Raw genomic sequence first — 20,537 nt, forward strand, 5'->3', positions numbered from 1 at the left:
AAAAAAAAAAAGAGGAGACCATTATAGATTGAGAGAAATATTAATATGAGTCTAGAGTCATCCTGATCCAAACATATCAACTGTAAAAAGATATCTGCGAGGGAAAAAAGACTAGGAAGTATAAGATGATATTAATACATTATTAATTTTGTTGAACATAATAAAGCTAACTAACTATAGTTATGAAAAAACCCTTGAGGCGGGGAGAGAGGGAAAAAAGAGGAGCTGATACCAAGGGCTCAATAGAAAGTAAATGTCTAGAAAATAAGAATGCCAATATATGTACAAATATGCTGGACACAATTGATGCATGGATTGTTATAAGAACTGTAAGAGCCCCCAATAAAATGATCTTTTAATAAAACAAAAACACCACTACCACCACCAACCCCCCACACTCCCAAACCCTTAACTGGTGGTGGTATGAGGTGCGGTAGGGGTACGACGGGCAAAGCACTGGACTGTTAACATAAACGTTAGCACTCTGCGATGGAGAAATGAGGCTGACCGATTCTATAGAGATTTAGCACCCTGGAAACCATATAGGGCCATGTCCTACAGGACCACTCTGAGTCGGGACCTACTCAAAGGCAGTGGGTTTGCTTAACAGTATATACAGACATACTTACATAGAAAATGACATGCCTGAGATTTGCCTTAATATAATCCAGGCACAAGCAAATCAGTAACAAACCAAAAAAAAGAGATAAAGGATTAACAAGGAGTATTAAGTCAACTATTACAGTTGGGTGATAGGTACACGGGGTTCTTTCTCTTGCTAATCCTTGAAAATTACCGTGAATTAAAAACAGATGAAGAGGGTGAAAAATAAAAGGATGGTTCCAGAATTAGTTCCAAAGCAGTAACCACACAGTGAGCTAGGAAAGAACCAGTACTCATAGAATTTTCAACATAATTCAAGCCAGGCTTTGATGATGGGTTGCAAAGCTGACACGGGGAAGGGCTCCAGCAGGAATATTAACTTGCATGCCCAGGGCCCTGGATAAGCCCCAGGGATTTTATAGAGTAATTGGTAATATTCATTATAGGATATGAATCATTTAAATGCTATTGCAGCTTACTGTGGCATAAAGTTTCTAATAAAAAGGGACAGAGGTGGGAGAAGACTAAAAGATATTGTAATGCCAAAGGGGGAGCCAAGCTACCTTGGCTTTGGGCTTATGATAAAGTCACCCACACCATGCCCCCGCCCACCTTGTGTCATAAAGTCAACAAAACACCCCAAGATTCCAGGAGTCTGATGGTTTTCACTCTAGTTTCTAGGTCAAAATGCCAGGAATAATGAGTTGGAAGTACCCGGTTGCTCATTCATATACAAATAAATATATTCCCATACCCTCAGTTGGTTCTCCTTGCTACCCTCCAGACATCTGACCCTAACAGACCAAACAATAATTACTTTTAATGATTTTCCCCACTGTTTTCATGCGATTATTCTATCCCTGGATGCGGTTTTCTTTGTAAACTAAAACAGCATTCTCATCTCATAGTGAGGCCTAAGACAGTGGGATCAGACACCCATCATTAAGGAGTGTACATAAAGGAACACCTGGGACTGGTCACCTCTCCCAATTCAGATTCCTTCTCTCCAAACTAAAGTTGGACTTGGATTAAAGTGAGACATTTTTGTCCAAGTGTCCGGAAAATACAAGTGAAAGAATCTTATTTTCTTCTCATATCCCGTAGACTAGATCCCAAATCACTTTCCACACTTGTCTGTCTCCAAAGAAACTAAGTAAGGGAGAGAGAGTTTACCTCCTGTGGATTTACTGCAGTGAGGACAGAAACCTCATATGACTGCCTCCCTGATGGCATGGTCACCAAGTGATGGGTCACATCAGGCACTGAAGACAGGGGCTGTGGGGATCCTTCAGCAAGCACCTCTATGAAACAAAAGAACAACGCGTCAAGGAGTGAATCCACAGACATACATAACTCCATTAAGAACCCTCAAAACGATTCCCTGGAAACTGTCTCCTACATCCCTTCCAAATGAATTCCTGTCTGATAATCATTATCAGTGAACTAGAAGGTATTATATTACATAAGGGAGATGTAGGGATACATAAGAAATATGTATGTTTTAACTTGTTTGGTGAAAATATACACAGTAAAATACACAGCCAGGGGCGAGACATTTTGAGGTAAGAGTGGCTCATTTCTATGACCCCCCAGAGCAGAGGACTAGCACTGCAGCACGGGGCCTGGATTAGGATGACACATCAAACAGGGCGAAAGCTGCCCCGGCAGGTGGATCAGGGAGGCACCAAGGATGCAAACAGCACTCAGCTACACAAGTCAACAGCTTAAGTTAAACTGGCTTCCAAGTTCCTACTCCTACACCAAATTCCAAATCTCCTTTGTCCCCTCAGACTTTCTTTCCCAGAGCTGGGCACCGAGCTCCATACAAGTAACCCACTGTATGAGCCAATCAGAAAAGAACACAGGCTTCTATGGCAGCAAATTCTGGGCCCTTGTAGGCGCTATGTGGAAGTTACATGCACATACATGGCCACTTCTACCTAAAACTGATTGAAAATGGCACAGGCAACTACAACCAGGAGTTCAGACTTAAATGTCCATTTAGTGGGAATACCAAGAGAAGTTTCTGTACATAGTTTACACATATCCCTCAAACAGAAGGCTCATGAGGGAATTTCAGGCTCATACGGTCCCTCCTATACGATAGCATATAATTTCATGTTGGCTTATACACAACCTTCTATTTACTCAATGACGTTTCCCATAAGTAAGTCTTGTCTTCTCAACTGGGATTAAGGACCCTGTCTCCTACTCTTGTCTCTCCCATGGTGCCAGGCACATAGTAGGCACTGAACAAAGGCATGCTGACCTCACCTGTTAGGTTTTTCAGAGAAGAGGGCCTGGCCTGTGTAACTTGAGTGAAATTTCTATACCAGAGAGGAGCAACTGTTTCCTAGAGAGCCCTTTCTGGTCTCCAGAAGGCATGGCTTTTGAAGGTAGGGAGAAATTGCTTTATATCTCCTCTGTAAAACCTGGTTATGTTCAGTATAAATGTTTTAAAAGTTAAGTTCTTCCATAACTGCAATAGGAAAGATAAAAAATAGTTGGGCTAGGATGCTAGGATTATAGATAATTTTCTTTTTTTTAAAAAATGTCTTTTTTGTTACATGAGCTTTTCAAAAGAAAAAACTTTTAAGTTTCCATTTTTACTTATCCACCCCGGACACAAGGAATATAAATATGACTCAAGCACACCACAGCTACTAACGAGAAACGAGCTGAATTCAAATATGCATTTTGGAGACAACCCCACTCCTTTGTTTCTGCCCACTTTCCCCAAATAAAGGAGAACTGAACATCTTACCATCATCAACTCCCAGAATAGAACTGGTATTTGGTAGGTTCAAGGGCTCTCCACCAAGGCTGGGCTGGGAATTCATAGACACCAGGTTTTTACTGGGAACTGAGGCCTCTTCAAGCAAACTGCTGCCCATCAGTGGCTCCGCTGCAGAGAACAGGACGAGACACACAGCAGTCAACCTCTCTCCCGGCTATGCTCACTTCCCTTCACCAGGCAGCTTGCCTCTCCCTGCACAACTGGCCATAAGCCTGGGTCCTGGAGTGCCATCTCTTATTGCACTTACTTTTGGAAAACAAGAATACCGTATATACTTGAGTATAAGCCGATCTGAGTATCAGCCGAGGCACCTAATTTTACCACAAAAACGGCATTAAAAATGTGCTGAAAACTTGGCTTATACACAAGTATATACAGTAACTTAGATGAAGAGAAAGGTTGAGCCTTAGGAGTAAAGATCCTCATTAAAAAAAATAAATTAAAAAAAAAAAAGATCCTTGTTTGTGATCAGTAACTGAGGAATTAGCATAAAATGGGATGGGTGATTTTTTATAAAGAAATATTTGTAATGAAATAGCTGATGAAGAAATGGGATGGACAAGGATTAAGAATAAAAAGAGTAAGAATAAGTTAACAAATTCGAGTTAGGGCAAAGAGGTAGCCATGATTGGTAACTAACAAAATGCCCAATCCTGGCCATACAAAGATCTTCATCACTCAAATGCTGGTTCACAGATCATTACTAGATTAGTTATCATCAAATTCATTATAAGAACTTGTTTTTAATTGTTAAAATACAACATTTGCCAATTCAATAATTTCTGTGTGATAATTCAGTGATATTGATTGCATTCATTATGTTGTATAACCATTATTATCACCCTTTTCTAAATTATTCCACTACTATTAACATGAACTCAATGCTCACTAGGGGAACATTTAAAATGACAGATTCTGGGATCCTACTCTCAAATAATCTCACAATCAGGTTGTTAGTTTTACTGGAGTGGAGGAGGGGGAGTTGAACTATCGGCACATATGTGTATGTAACTTTTACACATAATTCTACTGTACAGCTAGGTTTGGTAGTCACTAGCCCACCCATCAAACAAATGAAACTAGGTCTCTCTATCTAAAACAGAATCTGGAAACTTCCAGACACCCAGCCCCACCAGTTATTTGGCTTTTGGGACCTGGAAGGCACAGCCCTCCACTCTGTCCACTCTCCTCACCGGTTTGCTCCTGTTCCTGACTCCCCGCGGCTCCCATCTGTAGGTGATGCTTTCTCATGTGCACATTCCTGCTCCCACTCTGAGAGAAGGTCTTCCCGCACACTTGGCATTGATGAGGCTTCTCTCCTGAAACCGAGACCCGGTTCAGACAGGGGAACAAAAAGATAAAGTACGGTTCTCACTGCAAGGGAATGTTCAACACAGATCGTTAAACAGGGTTGCTGTTCCATCTCCTACTCCTCCCTTCTGCCAGCATCGCTGCCTCCAGCACAGGAGGGAAGGCGGGAAGGTCAGTACGTGCACTGCTCCCAACCCCCATTCTTTCCTGACCCAGTGCACCACTGCCTCCAAAACCCAACCTCTTTGGTGACTGGATCAGCAGCCACAGGGACCACTGACTGACTGCCCTTTCAGAAACTTTCCTCAAGGATGCTAACCCTAAGTTCAAAGCTCCCTTCCCTCTCCCTATTCCCTGCCATAACACTCTCAGGGTCTTCACCATTCACTGAGAGCAAAGGCCAAACACTCACACCCACAGCGGACTAGAAGGCGGCATCAGTCTGTGAAATGGGCCAGTCAGGAGCCTCGGCACCTAGACAGCACTTTCCCCACAAAGGAGCAGCTGGTATTTGGTTTCGGGCAACGAGTGTAGTGTGTGAATTTATGCTGACCACTGCCAGGGGCTCTGAATCTTTTTTATCTTTTAAGGAAAACTAGGTATGAGGATTTTTCTTTTTCTGTTAAGTGTTGGGCACTAAATTCACAGTGATAAAAACACTGTCAGCGGGGAGGGAGGGGAAAAATGAGGACCTAATGTCGGGGGTTTAAATGGAGAGAAAATGTTTTGAGAAACGATGTACAAATGCGCTTTACACAATTGATGTGTGTATGGAATGGGATAACAGTTGTATGAGGCCCTAATAAAATGTTAAAAAAAAAACAAAAAAACACTGTCAAGCAATCTCATATGGTTGATAGAAACACAAAGTACTACTTTCCCAGGCAAATCATTTGTCAATGTCCAGAAAATGCATAGATTTATTTGCCCTTTGATTTGGAAATTTCCTGTCCCAAAGCAAATTGTGATAAATTTCTATCCACTGACATGGAGAGTAAAAAAGAATGTAGAAGTGTGTGTGTGTGTGCAGAAAACAAAAAAAAAACTAACTCACTGCCACTGATTCGATTCTGAGTGGCCCTGTAGAAAGGGGCTTCAAAAAGATCATGGAAAAATTCCAGTATATTTAAAATTCTAGTTTTCCATTAATTTCTTGAAGCCCCCTCCTATATACCTATATAGTACTATCTTTGCACATACAACAATTACTGCAATATACCATGTTAATAAACAACAAAAACAACATGATCATCGCAATAGACACAGGAAAAGCATTGACGAAAGCTGGCAGGCGTTTACGAGAAACACAGCCACACTAGGAATGATGGGAAGGCTGAAGCCTGATAAGAACACCTGGTGAAAGAGAAAGGGGACCAAGGGCTCCAATAGAAAGGAAATGTTTTGAAAAGGATGATGGCAACATATGTACAAATGTCCTGGACACAATGGATGGATGGATGGATTGTGATCAGAGCTGTAAGGGCCTCCAATAAAATGATTAAAAGAAAGAAAAGAAAGACCAAGGATGGAATGCTTTTTGTGTGTGTGTGTGTGTGTGTGTGTGTGTGTGGACGGAATGCTTTCTTCGACATCTGGGGACAACGAAACCTGCTTTCACATTTATATTCAACATCATACTGGGATTTCTAGTCAGGACGACAAGGCAAGGAAAAAAATGTTAAGGCACACAAATTGGAAACCCTCCAAATCCTACTGGCGTTGAGCTGATTCCAAATCATAATGGCCCTACAGGACAGCACAGAACTGGCCCCCCGGGGTTCTAAGGGCTGTAAATCGTTAAGGAAGCAAACAGCCCCACCTTTCTCCCAATGGTGGGTCCGAAGGGCAGACTTTTCGGTTATCAGCCCAAAGCTTAACCCATTGCACTACCAGCCCCACCCCCACCCCCCGCCCCTAAGAATGGAAATGAAATGAAACTTTATTTGAAAGTGGCTCCAACTTACATATAGAAAACAACTTCAAAACGCTTCAACTCCCTTGCTGGAATTTGCTTTTCCACCCGATGTACTGAATCAGAATCCACATGTAACAAAAGTCCCATGTGATTTCATAGTATCTCCACATTTTAACTACATGAGGATCTGCTCCATGTTCCTGCCCTCCAGGAACTCTGGGCTAGTCTGCAGGCTCCTCTTGGCGCAGCTTTCTAACCTCTCCTCAGACGTCAGAGAGCCATGCTGACAACTGTGAAAGCCAACTTGCCCTCATCTTCTGGCACCCACGGCCTTCACTGGTGCTCCGATTTCCTCATGGCCATTACAGACAGCTGTGACGTCCAGTCGATTTCTCCAGTGATTCTCTTTCTATGCTCCCTGCCCCCACCCTAGACCGCACTGTCTCCTCGACTTTCCATGTCATTTTTGCAGCTTTCCCAGCAGAGTTTTCTGCAGTGGCCTTCCCAAACTCTCTGGCATGCCCTTCCAAACAACCCCAGTCAGATACCATCAAGTCCATTCCAACTCACGGTGGCCTCATCTGCAGGAGACATGTGCTCCAACTGGATCCCTCCCTTTGTAAACGGCTCTGTGGGGGTTCCATGGCTGGGACTTTTCAGGAGCAGACCTTCTGAGGCGCCATTGTGTGGGTTTGTTTTAAAAATACTATGTATATCTTAAATAATTTACTGATTTAAGTGCATGTATTGACAAAGCCAGCACTGCCTGTCCCCAACCCCCAACCTTTCCGTCAGTATTGCAATCGAAAGCTACTGGCTCAAACGATGAGTAGCTTAGTCTTTGGGGGTCCCTGGAAGTCCTCTTGGCATTCTATGCCTTTCTAAAAGGTCCTCTCCAGCCTTGCTGTCCACGTAACTCCCCCAATCCCCTAAGAAACGCTCCCTCTGACAAGACGCACGTTTCTTGCTGGGTGGCACCTAACCTGTTAGGGAGGACATTAAATAGAAAGGGAGATAAGAGAGCTGCTATAGAATGTTTTCACAGTATTTTGAAAGCCATCTTTAGCAGAGAAGGCCAGCCCATCTGCATAAAATGAGCCAACTGAGAGGACCGTGGGGGACTGATGGAGGCTCCAAACCAACATGTGTCACCGATTCTGACTCCTCTCTCTTCTTGTGCTGCTGGGAATGACAAGGTCTGTCTGTGCAAAATAGGAAATGGGGACTCACTCTTGCTCAGCTTGCACAACAGCAATATTGCGACCGCTGACACCAGTCACACTTTCTCCTGATTTGAAATACTTCCCAGAGGAATGGGTATATCAATTCCCAAAAGGCATGATCTATATTTGATTTATCTTATAAATTCTCCCCACATAACCCCCCCAAACCCTGAAGTTGTTGAGTCAATTCCAACTCACAGTGACCCTCTGGGACAGCACAGAACTGTCCCACCAAGTCTCAAGACTGCCACATCTTTCTCCCTTGGAGAGGCCAGTGAGTTCAAGCTGCCAACCTTTTGACTAGCAGTTGAGTGCTTCAACCACCACACCACCAGGGTGCCTGCACCCGGCACAGTGCCAAACAAATCTGCTGATCCCCACAGGAAAAGGTCTGCATTCGAAAGCCCTTCAGTGACTCAGCCATAAACAATGGCAATTACATTTTCCTTCTGGATGAAAGCCTTGGATTTCTGATCCTGGCAAGATGGTGAAGGGGCTTTATCTATCTGTATGGTGAACCATTTCAGTTTGAGTTTGTAACAAACTGCACATGGGTCACCAGCGTACTCGGGTTTTCATTGACAATAGCCTTCGTCAATGAGTCTGTAAGGCTGAAAGTAATGCAGGCTTTGGTTTTGTTTTTAAATACAGGACTTCATAGGAGCAGACTATCCTGAATAGTCTGGTCTTGTATCCCATCAGCAAAGTTTACTATTTATGACTTCTTCCCCACCCCTTCCTACAAATGGTACAGGTTCTAATACCTGAGTGAACCACCAGATGTTTGCGGAGACTAGAGTACTCAGCAAAGGAACGGCCACACCCTTGGGCTTCACAGAGGAACGGTTTCTCTCCTGTAGACAGGGAATAAGAAAAGAAGGATTCAGGCTCTGTTGACTATTGCTTTCTTTCCCTGTTGATCTTACACTAGTTCAGTGACTTCCTCCAACTGCTTAAATTCATGCTCTATCATTTCAGCTGGGCTGCCTAGCAAGATCTCAAAGATCTCCTATGTTACACTTAGGTGTCTGCCTCCAGGAGCCTAAAGCACAGTAAGGTTTATAAGACCCTCTCGGCTAACAGTGTTATGATGAGGCAGATAGCTCTGAGCTTTACACAGACGTTGCTTTGGGCAGTAACATTTTTGGAGTCATATACACCACACCGAGCCAAACCTGCCCTGGGTACTACACGGGGTAAGGTGCAGGTGGGGAAGGGGGATGCAGACCTTTGTTTCTCTCCCCACCCTACAGCCTTTCCTAAGGCAGGCCTGTTGGGGTTGCACACACCTGTGTGGATGCGTAGGTGGTTCTTCAGGTTTCCAGCTGTAGTAAACTGCTTACCACAGCTGGCCTCAGGGCACATAAAGGGCTTCTCCCCATTGTGGGTCCTCATGTGCACCTTCAGCCTCTGTAGCACATAGAAGCTTTTCCCACAACCTTCTGCAGGGCAGATGAAGGAGCGGTCATTTCTGCAAAAATAATCACATAGCAACCATACTTGAAAACATTCTTCACTTGAGAGGCATCTCCAGGCTGACAATAAATCCAAGGCCTGGATGAAAATCTCCTGAAGAGTTTGTTAAAGCTACAGATACCTAGGCCCCATACCTTGAAATACTAATTTCATCGGTTTAGTGCGGGGCCCAAGCTTATGTATTAAGTTTTTCAAGAGACTATGCTTTACGGTGAGATTGAAACCTTTCGCTCGAAGGCATTTATTAAATACTGGTCAAGAACGAGGTAAATTGGACAGCTCAAACCTTTCTGTTAAAGAACAAAAGACATTCTTAACCAGAAGTAATCCGGAAGCCCTACTTTCCGTTAACCTGTCAATTGGGGGAGAAGTTCCTTGGGAGGAATCAAGGCTCGTGAGCTCCAGGGACGGGCTCTCAGATTTGCTCACCGGTGAGTTTTGAGGTGGTACTTGAAGTGAGCTGGCCACACAAAGGTCCGGTCACAGCCTTCCACTGTGCACTTGAGCTTCTTCTCCACTGGAGGGAGGGGCCCCGAGTCTTTGGGTTGCCCTTCACCAGAACCAAGGTGGACAATTTCCCCTGTAAGACATTCACCTAGTTGTAATCCAGCCCACATACTTTACCCCTGAGATCATTCATCAGGTGGTATCCAGTTAACATGAGAAACTAGAGTGTTTTTTAGCTCTGCCCTCTTTTCAGAATATTACCAAAAGCTATTTTCATACTAGCTCTCTCTTTTATGATGTAAGAAATGTCTAGAATGATTCTATATCAGAAGTTCCAGAAAGCAGAATTCTACCTGTTTTAAACTGCAAGCTGGTAGGAAAGTAGGTGCATCAATAGCCAGGACAGGGTGCTGTAGGTGACTTAAAGCCCTGGTTCATAACATGATGAGCTATAATTTGAGGAACAGCCACTTTGGCTTCGTTGTGGGCGTAACGCAAGAGATTTCTCAAGCAGGTGGCCCTGCTTGGATTTCTACCACGTGAAGTCACTCTGGGGAACGAGATATACCTTCTTGATTTTTTTAAGTTTCTAATCACATTTTAAAAAGAAGTTCAAAGATAATATCTGCTGGAATTTTGTTCCAAGAATCAATGGAGGAACAGTGAGCTCTAGCTACTAGAGGTGGTGAAATCAGGTCATTAAAACTTGACATGAATTTCAGATTGGCATCGATGTTCCTTTTCTTCCATTTTCTTCAAGACACAATTGGACATCAATGAAGAGAAACACATTCAGAGACACTCAGCTCGGTAACTTTATGGAGCAAGATTCATATTTCCCTAAACCAAGTGCAGGTATCTGCTGCACCTATTACTTTTTCTGGAGCTTGACAGTTGACCAAAGACAGTTTGTCTCATCTTATTACTCTTCTCTTGCTTCCCAGGCTCGACTGGGCGGGCTTCCAACTGGTTCATTCGGATTCCACCCCCTGCTGAAAACTTGCCTTTCACTCCAGGTCACTAAACTGGAAACTACAATTTAACAACAGCTTGAGGTGATTTTCTAAGAGACTGGTTCATTGACTCACGGGAGGATCCTGTTAAGTATACATTCTGAGTCAGCATATCTGGGATGGAAAGGCAAATTCTCAGCAGAGGGTCGAACCTAAATTAATTCACTGAAAGCCCTGGTTGGGTTTCCTTGCTGCACGCACTTCATCAAATGTTAGTCATTAAGATAATTGCTCCAAGCTCAGAGCAAATCTTAGGATGCCTTTGGCTGGTTAATATTATTTCATTTTCAAATACTATCCAACATGTGATTTAAAAAACAAAAACCCAAACTTGTTCAATTGAAAATGTATTAGCAAAACATGGTTACATTTCAACAGCACAAAAGAGTTAATACTATAAAGAAATTTTCTCAACATCCCCAGAGCGCTAATTAATTTCTAATACAAGTCACATAGAGATTTAAAATGGGCCTTTGTGCCCATTTTTAATTTTATACGGCAATGAAAACCTAATGTGATCATAAAAGAAGGAGACTGAAAGCATAATATCAGGGAAGGAGACATCAGTGAAATCCCTTCTCTTCAACATCTGGGATTACCCGCATATGCTCAACTAATAAAGTTGATTTTCCCCCTCAGAAACAAACAATCTCTGAAAACAACGAGTTGTCTTTTATTTGAGTCCTTATGAAATCACTCACTCAAAGGAATGCTCCCTCAGTTACAGTGTTTTTTTAAAAACAAAGCATTGTTGAAGGACGTTAGATTAGCTTAAAATGACCTCAACTAATAATTCGCATATTCATAGTTGGTCGTGGCCCAACTCCTGAACCCAAGGAGCCACGGAATGCTACCTGTCTGTGCTCACACAGATAGAACTGGTTAAAAAGAGACTAAGAGATGGAAAAGAAAAAGAAATGCAACACCTTTTAATAACAGGTGTTGTCTACCATGGAAAACACCAACAGTCTACTGTTAGATGAATGAGTAATTTGCTCTTGGGATAAAATGTATGGAAGAGGGCATCGGCTAGAGCAAAGGTTAACCATTTTTTTTCTGTAGGGTCAGATAGCTTTGGCTTTGAGAGATATATGGTCACTGTTAAAACTATTCAACTCACTCACTACAGTAGCCATAGATGCAACCCTCCTGTTTTGTGGTGTTTGTATGCCTAACCTTTGCCTAAAGGGTGCCCTGGGGGCATTGTCCAGTAAGCGTTGAACTGTTAGCAACAAGGTCTGTGGTTCAAATCCACCAGCCACACCCTCCCATCAAGATTTATAGCTTCAGGAACCCTATATAGTCACAATGAGTCAGAACCGACTCGATGGCAGTGGGTTTGGGTTACCACCTTTGCCTCTAACAGAGGGGCAGGACTAGGTTATGACTGTTATATTAGTGGTGGAATCCATGATTCTTTCTAAAGTCACGTCCCTTACTCATGTCAGTTTCCCTGAGGTGTGGGCCTCATTATCTTTTATCTTACAAATCAGAAAAAGTGAGAGAAGCCAGCAGAGATGGTAGGGCCTACTCACACCAGGAAATAAGAGAAAGAAGCAGAGTGCATCTTTGGACTTCGGGTCTTTGTGCTGAGAACAACCCGGACACGGGAAGGTGGATGCCGGACACAAAGAGATCTCTAAGGAATGCTGGGCCCAGATGTTCAAAAGAAACAAAGACCTTCCCTCAGCACCAAAAAGAAAGCAAGCCTTCCCTAATCTGGTGCCCTGAATTCAACTTCTAGCCACCTGAACTCTGAGAGAATGCACGCGTGTTTGTCAACGCCATCTGCCTGTGGTATTTCTGTTACAGCTGCAGAGACAATGAAGACATCGCCGGGATCTGTCTCACCATTGCTGTTGGTTTTTGCACTCTTCGCGAGCTGTGCACGAGTGGCAGCTATCAAACTGTCATGGGCCAACTCTTGAACCCGGAGGAACCATGGAATGCTGCTGTCTGAGCTTTCACTGGAGAGGAAATCATTTCCTGAATCCTCTGCCTCATCTTGTACAAATACTAAGTGCTCAGCTGAAGAGCCCAGACCTGAAGGAAAACAAGGACAAATGAAAGTTAGACATCAAGCAATCCTTTTATCTGCCCTGGCTCAGGAACATTCCAAATCCTGAATCAGTCATTCCCCATCTCTCAGGCTTCTAGTCTCAGAGAGAACGGTCAGCATCAGCATGCAGGCGAGTCTCTACCTTGCCCCCTCCTGTTTCTCAGGCAAGACTTTCCTTCCCAGCCACCTGGCTTTGGTATCTCAATCTCATCTTCTAAGGATCTCTCCTGTAGCCTTCACATTCCTGTGTCTCCCTTCTCCCAGCTGTAACCTGCTCCTCTCTCTGGCCAGCCTTCTCGTGTAGCCTTTCAGTCTGTAGAGCTTGACTCTCTCCCACTTTACTTTTCAAGGGAATACAAACACTGAGTATTTCTATATACACCTTCTCACCTGTCCACGTCAAGGTCAAGTTTCTTGAACAAATGTACCCTCACATTTTATACCCAACTTCTCATCTATTCATTCCCCTTTATTCTCTTTAATCCCATCTTCCACCTCTACTATCCCAGTAACAAGTGTTCTTGCTAAGGTCATTGAGCACAATCTTATCCTGTAGTTTAATACTTTTCTTCCTCAGATATCTTTCCTTCCTTGGTTTCTCTTCGGTATCTCCTCCCCGGTCTCCAGTTCTGCTCCTTCCCATTCTTCTGTTCCCCTCTGGGAAGTTCTATTCTAGGGTCCCAGTGTTGCTCGCCCAATTCAACAATTTCACATGTGATTTACTGCCATTGATCATACTCTTCATGTTATACAGCCATCATTGCTATCCCTTTCCAAATTATTCCACCACCATTAGCATAAACTCCATGCCCCTCCACAAAACTCTTCCTCCGTCACCCTTGGTAACTACTGGTCAAGTTTGCTTTTTAGTCTAATAACTTTTCTGATATAATATTCACATATCATACACTTCCCCAGTTAAATCACTTTTAAAAAGAGTTATATATATACATCATCAGAATCAGTTCTAATGTTCCTCCTGGCCACCTTGCTTTCATTTCTATGGATGCTCCAGACTTCCTGAGTGAATGAATCCACACTCAGGTTTCAGATAATTCTTAAATACCAATTAGCACAAACCCACTTACTTCACACCAGACTTCTCTCCACAACTCTGGATCCTGCTTCTAACTCTGTAAAGGCCAACTCCTCCCAAGTTGCCTTCAGAAATCTCAACATCAGCAGGCACAAAAGAAAATGAATGTTCCTCCTTCATGCGCTGCTCCTCCTGAGCTCACCACCATCCTTCCAACTCAGGGCCTGAGAACCTTGTGAGTCCTCCTCCCACAGTCCTTTCAGGAGCCCTGACAGCGTGGCCGGTCACACGTTAGGCTGCTAACTGCACAGCAGCAGCTAGAAACCACCCAAGGCTCTGGAGGAGAGAGTTGAGGCTTTCTACTCTCGTCAAGATTTACATCCTGCAAACTCACCGGGGCACTTCTAGTCTGTCCTGAGGGTCGCTATGCGTTGGAATCGAGTTGATGGTATTGAGTTGAGAGTCCTCTCACTCTAATTGGACACCAGGCTTTACAAATCCTCCAAAATAATAAAATACTGAAGCTTCTTTCCATTGTGCGACTCGGTGCAATATAGCACATCCATACTCCCCCAAGTTTTTCTTAAGCATGGCCAGAGTTCAAGAAAGGGAAGAGAATACCTGCTCTGGTGAGGTTAAGTAGAATAAAAGAGGTGCTATCGCTTGGCTGTAGATCTTGCAACAAGTTAGGAGACTCCTGAGTCGACAAAAACTCCGGGGACTTCTGTACAGTCTGAGCCCTGGTCTCCTCTCCGTCTGGGCCCACATTCACCTGAAGGCTTCTCAACACAGCTGAGGAAGGGACCTCTTTGGAAGAGTTAGTATGATTTGAAGTATCATCTAGAAAAGGAAACAGCACGGCTTTAGGTAGCACTTAGCACCAAGAAGCTTGCCACTTTGATTTATTTATAGTCTCAAATGCCCTCACCGTAGCTATTCCTAGTCTCAACACCTTTCAGGAGCAGGAAGTATTTTCATCTTATGAAGTGCCTCACACAAGAACTTCAGAGATGGCGTCAGGCAAGATGGAATAAGTGACACTTGGCAGTAACTAATAGCCAGGCATGTTCAGCATGTGGCTTTACAGTAATTACAGAACTGTCCTTTTTGAGGCCAAAAGCCAAATGCACAAATAACATCTGTGCCTTCAATATTGACTTAAAATTTAAATTATTTTCATTAGGGGGATGGATCATCCCTCTTACTTCCCGCTCCCCTCCCTTTTGCTTTTTATTAGACTCATGTGATTGTTCTAAGTCACTACAGGAAAAAAAAATACAGGCTGGAAATCTTACAGAACTACTAATATGCTTCACTTCAGCCCCAAGTTAACACTAGATATAAAGAAACAACTCATTATGGAATGTTATAAGAGGTGTAAGAGCCCCCAATAAAAATTATTAAAAAAAAAAATTTTATTAGACTTGCTCTCAAGAACCCCATTTTAAGGGAGAAGATGAAAGCCTAACAATAATTCTGCCATGTCAATACTTAATAAATACCAACATTTATTAGGACTTGAAAATCATCCCATGTTGAAAATCTAGAAGGATTTGGAAAATATGACTCCCAATATATGAGTAGAAAAATAGGCGCTGGGAGAAGGGTCTCGGGGAGGAGATGAGCCAGTCAGGGTGCGATGTAACAACGACGAGAAATACAACGTTCCTCTAATTCCTAAATGTTTCCTCCCCGCTCCCACTACCATGACTCGAATTCGACCTTGCAAGTCTAGCTAGACCAGAGGAGGTACACTGGTACAGATAGGAACTGAAAATACAGGGAATCCAGGGCAGATGAGCCCTACAGGACCAGTGGTGTGAGTGGCAAAACAGGGAGGGTAAAGGGAGAGTGGGTAGGAAAGAGGGAACCGATTACAAGGAACTATATGTGACCTCCTCCCTGGGGGACAGACAACCGAAAAGTGGGTGAAGGGAGACATCGGACAGGGCAAGATATGACAAAATACCAATTTATAAACTATCAAGGGCTCATGAGGGAGGGGGTAGTGGGGAGGGAGGGGAAAAATGAGGACCTAATGTCGGGGGTTTAAGTGGAGAGAAAATGTTTTGAGAATGAAGTACAAATGCGCTTTACACAATTGATATGTGTATGGATTGCAATAACAGTTGTATGAGCCCCTAATAAAATGTTTAAAAAAGAAAAATAGGCGCTGGGAAATAGAAGAGGCTCCAAGACAGGGAGAGCTAAGAGCGAGGATAGGAAATCTTTAAAATGAACATGGTTTGTTCGAACATATTCATCCTTCTTGAGTCTTTCAAATCTGAAACAGAGGGAGAAGACAAACCAAGAAGCAGGTGAAGGGTGAAAACTAGAGTTTGATGAGAAGTTGAAACTGTTGAATACAGAATGGATGATCTGAAACGCTAACCCTCACCTGATTTATAATTAAAAACTGTGAATAATTTTTTTAATTGTTAAGAACATCATTAGAGGATGGTAACCAGAAGAATTTATAACAAATAAATGGTCATCAACAAGTTACTGACCCTGCTCTGATTTAACATTAATATTCCCAAACCAAAAATCAGGGTCAAAAGAATTTATAGCACCAAAAACCATGTTCATCTTGCTAATAGTCCCTGTACAATAGGTCTCCCAATTACTAGCTCTTCTGTTTCCACAAGGCCAGACCTATTATCAGGAGTTTCAGTTAGAAAGATTCAAAAGATGAGTGTCTCATCAGAATGCTAATTAAAATTTTACAGTTCCATTTCAAAGTCTTCAAAAGCAGGAAAAACTCCTCATTATTATTAAGACCCTTTGAGGGAAAGGAATATAAGCGGGCTTCAAAAAGTTCATGAAAAATGAAATGAGGAGAAAATGGGAGTTATACAAACTTTTTGCAGCCCCCTCATATATCTATCTCCTGCCTTTACAACTTCCCACAAAATCCTGAACTCTCTTTCCAGTGGCAACTCAAATGGTAGCGATCTTCTTCCCATTAGAGCTAATCTCATTACCCATTTCTGCTCACCTCTCCTGGAACCTTCCCATCAGTTATTCACTATCTCTTCCTGTCTGCAGTTTCTCTAACCAACGCCTTCCTCTTAGCACGAAATAACCCTAAAATAGCTCTCATCTAAAACATATACTTATATTTTTTACATCCTTCTTTTTCCTTCCTGTCACCGGACAGTCTTTAGGAAGTATAGCTAGTTACTTCAACTATACTTACACTAAGTAGACTATGTTGTACATACCTTAATCCACTATATTCTGGTTTTCCACCCCTTCGCTCAATGGAACAGTTCCTGTCAAGGTCAATAGTCGCTGGGTGGCATATTGGTTACAAGTTGGGCTGTGAACCACAAGGTCAGCAGGTTCAAAAACACCAGCCGCTCCAAGGGAGAAAGATTAGGTTTTTAACTCGTGTGAAGAGTTACAGTCTTGGAAATCCACATGGACAGTTTTATCTACCCTGTTTATAGAGTCGCCGTGATTTGGAATCAACTCAATGGCAGTGAGTTTGGTATGTCTTTTCGGAAGCGTTCATGCTTCCTCTTAATACTCTACAGCTTTTCCTCTGCCTTTCTTCACTGGTTCTCTGGCCTCAACCTTTAACAGGGCGTTCCACAGCATTCTGCCCTTGGCCCCCCTTTCTGCTGTGTGGGTGATCACACACATTCCCATGGCTTCAGCTACTCATGCATTACGACTCCTTTGGTTGCTTTCCCTGCACAACTACCAATTTCTACAATTTCCACCAGACAGTTATAAAATCAGTTCTTGTCCTTTACCCATCTCTGGAATCTCAATGTTTACCTGGTAACATTAGCCGGCTGCATTCTGAAGCCTCAGTCACTGGAAGGAGGGACAAGCAAGTAATGTCTTTAGCTTCTGATTCCACTAGCCCTTGTCCCAGTGGGATAGAGGTATTCTGAACAAACTGTACCAGGAGCTGGAAGCAGCGAAAAAAAGGGCAACAATAAAAAATAAAGGCTGTTGGGTGTGGATCTAAACTTCTGAATTTACCAAATGATAACGATATGTCAGATTTTTGTTGTTGTTGCAAGTATCGCACCCCTGCAAATAACACACCCTCACAGAGTGCACATGGAAATGATAAAGTTGTTAAGTAAAACAAGTCAGACACGATGTCAAAATATAGTCATTTAAGTCCTGATAGTTCACTATTCTAGGCCTTATTCATAGAAAAACTAGAGTAATTACAATATAATATTATACTACTTATCAAGTTATAAAGATGCATTAAACGCTGTCACCTTCCAAACAGAGAAATGGTAAAATTGTATTGTGTTGACTATATTTTAAAGAGCACTTTCTATAACCTGACTCCCATAATCCTCCTTGCAACTCAGTACTCAGCAGGTATTTGACAGGTGATGAGTAAAGGTAAAGGCACTACAGTACTTATTTTAAAAGTTCCATGACTGCATAGTATCAATGGGAGTCTTCCAACTAAGTAATCTACTTCTAAATTCAAGGACCTCTCTAGTGGGCAGAGATATGCTAACATTCAAGTAAGAAAAATGAACCCACACACACACCATAAATGAGGGGCTTCCAAAAATTCGTGATAAAATGACATTAAAGGATATGGAATAGTTTCTTGGCCTTTTGGCTAAGATCAAGTGTAGGATAATGGAATTTTTCCACTAATTTTTTGAAGCCCCAATCACATAAAAGTAAGATTTTGTCATTTTATAATTACCTGGATATATAATAATTTTATACTTAGTTAAATATCAAATATAAAAAGTCATAAAAGGTAAAAGTCGATGTTTAAAAATCTTTGAGAAGGTACTTAGGAATCAAAAAAACAATAAACTAATACCAGAATTAGAAAACAATAGCCCAAGGGCCAAATCTAGTTCACCATCTGGGTTGTCAAAAAGCTTTTTTATTGGAATAGCATCACACGCATACATTTAAGTGGGGTCTATGGCTGCTTTCTCATTACAACAGCAGACATGAGTATGTACTACCAACACCGTATGGCCCACAGAGCCTAAAATATTTACGATCTGACTTATTACAGAAAAGGTTTGCTGACCCCAGAAGAACTTTGGAAAACAGCCCACACACACACACAAAAAAAAGAAACAAGCTAACTGGGCTCACCTCTGGTTTGGATTCTAACTCATCTGATAACATTGATTCAGCTTCCAAATCCTGAGGCTGTTCAGGGGACAAGTTGAAATTTAATGCAGAGTCAATAACACCTTCCTGTTAGGCTCATATTTCTTTAGGAAATGCTATGTTCATCCAGTGAGATGCTGTGCTAGGTGGTATATCAATTTAGCCTAAAATGGGCAGGGGAAGAGGGGAGGAAGAGAAATAAGAAGGGTGGAAAACAGCTCAAAAGGCAAAGAAAAACTTCTTCATAGGTATATCCAAGTATGAAAATAATCAAGCAAGTGAAGAGTTAATCCCAGAGTATTTGTTTTAAACAGAAGCCCAAGAGGTATCAAAACCCATAAAAATGTTATGCTTTGACCCAGAATATCTAAAAATAATTCATTCTTTAAAAACTCCTTTAAAAATGGTCTGGAAGGTCTTGAAAAAGCTATGTGCCCAAAGATGCCCATCTTATCATCTGAGATAATAAAACAACTGGAAGCAATATGTAGAGTGAATAATTAGGAACTGGTTAATTATGGTCATTTACTTTAAAATATGGTTATGAAGACAATGGGACAAAAAAAGTGCTCATGACATGTTAAGGTACAATAATAAATATAAAACTATAAACTTGCTATGATTAAAATGAGTTAATATATGCAGAGATAAGATGAAAAGACAAAGATATCAAGTGGTAGCTTGGTGTAACCTCTTTTCTATTTTCTCATTTCCCCAATTTTCCAGCCAGATTATTTTCATCATTTAAAAAACTTACATTAGAAGAAATACTGTACAGGCAATCAATTAGTGAGTCAACAAGGTTTCCCAAAGGCAGCATTGTTAGTATCCTGATGCAGCTGTATTCCTTGTATAAATTATATTATTGTTATGTGCTTGACACAATGGATGTATGTATGGATTGTGGTAAGAGCTGTAATAGCCCCCAATAAAATGATTTTTTACAAAATTATATTATTGTTTTCTTACAGGTCCATTACTTTTCTCACTCAAGATTTTAGCAGGTGATACCACTGTATTTTGTACAACTGTTAAAATAGGGAGTAGTAGTCTATATATTTTGGTGTACTGGCTTACATGCTAAAATTCTATATACTTGGTGTACTGGCTTACATGTTGGGCTGCTCAGGCTGGTCATTAGAATCCAGTAGGCACTCCATAGGAGAATGAAGCTCTCTGTGGGAAACTAACCCCAAGGGAAATATGATGAGGGCTATATTCCCTAACTTATAACAGAGGGAATCTTTAAAGCTAGTATTCCACAGTAGGAAAGCCTCCACTTTGTAAGTTAGAGGTAAAATTCAAGTACATTATCCTGCTTTAAATATCATTCCCACAGATTCTCCCCATAACAGCTATGCTGTCTTAAAGTGAGCACATGGTTGATTATATCTCCCTAGAAGCAGACATCCTTTTCTCTCTTCCTGCTGTGTCACCCAACCCCCTTGTACCTGCCCCCCCACCCGCCCCATTGCAGGTATTAGGTTTCCTCCCCTTTGAGCTCAGGGACCTTAATGTAGATCCCACCCACCT

The 20,537-nt window shown here is 42.1% G+C and overlaps 1 protein-coding gene and 1 pseudogene across 2 annotated transcripts in view; one reads left to right on the top strand and one right to left on the bottom strand.

Moving 5' to 3' along the window:
- Positions 1-20,537, bottom strand: part of ZNF410 (zinc finger protein 410) — a 37,713-nt gene that overhangs the window by 3,740 nt on the left and 13,436 nt on the right. Inside the window, exons 2-11 of one of the 2 annotated variants that reach the window (XM_004698705.2) lie at positions 18,987-19,168; positions 17,667-17,802; positions 14,502-14,720; positions 12,637-12,828; positions 9,755-9,905; positions 9,139-9,320; positions 8,614-8,703; positions 4,594-4,719; positions 3,368-3,508; positions 1,777-1,904 (exon numbers count right to left, since the gene is read on the bottom strand). In XM_004698705.2, the coding sequence (XP_004698762.1) occupies positions 1,777-1,904; positions 3,368-3,508; positions 4,594-4,719; positions 8,614-8,703; positions 9,139-9,320; positions 9,755-9,905; positions 12,637-12,828; positions 14,502-14,720; positions 17,667-17,802; positions 18,987-19,019 (1,398 nt within the window). In that variant the 5' untranslated portion in view covers positions 19,020-19,168. Of the gene's footprint in view, positions 1-1,776; positions 1,905-3,367; positions 3,509-4,593; positions 4,720-8,613; positions 8,704-9,138; positions 9,321-9,754; positions 9,906-12,636; positions 12,829-14,501; positions 14,721-17,666; positions 17,803-18,986; positions 19,169-20,537 lie in introns of those variants that run through there. The other variant, XM_045288000.1, reaches the window with a different exon arrangement.
- Positions 18,467-18,546, top strand: LOC115868789 (annotated as a pseudogene).

Source organism: Echinops telfairi, unplaced genomic scaffold (genome assembly GCF_000313985.2).
Source record: "Echinops telfairi isolate 266 unplaced genomic scaffold, ASM31398v2 ScPeMD7_18;HRSCAF=68, whole genome shotgun sequence".
In the NCBI taxonomy this organism is placed as follows: domain Eukaryota; kingdom Metazoa; phylum Chordata; class Mammalia; order Afrosoricida; family Tenrecidae; genus Echinops; species Echinops telfairi.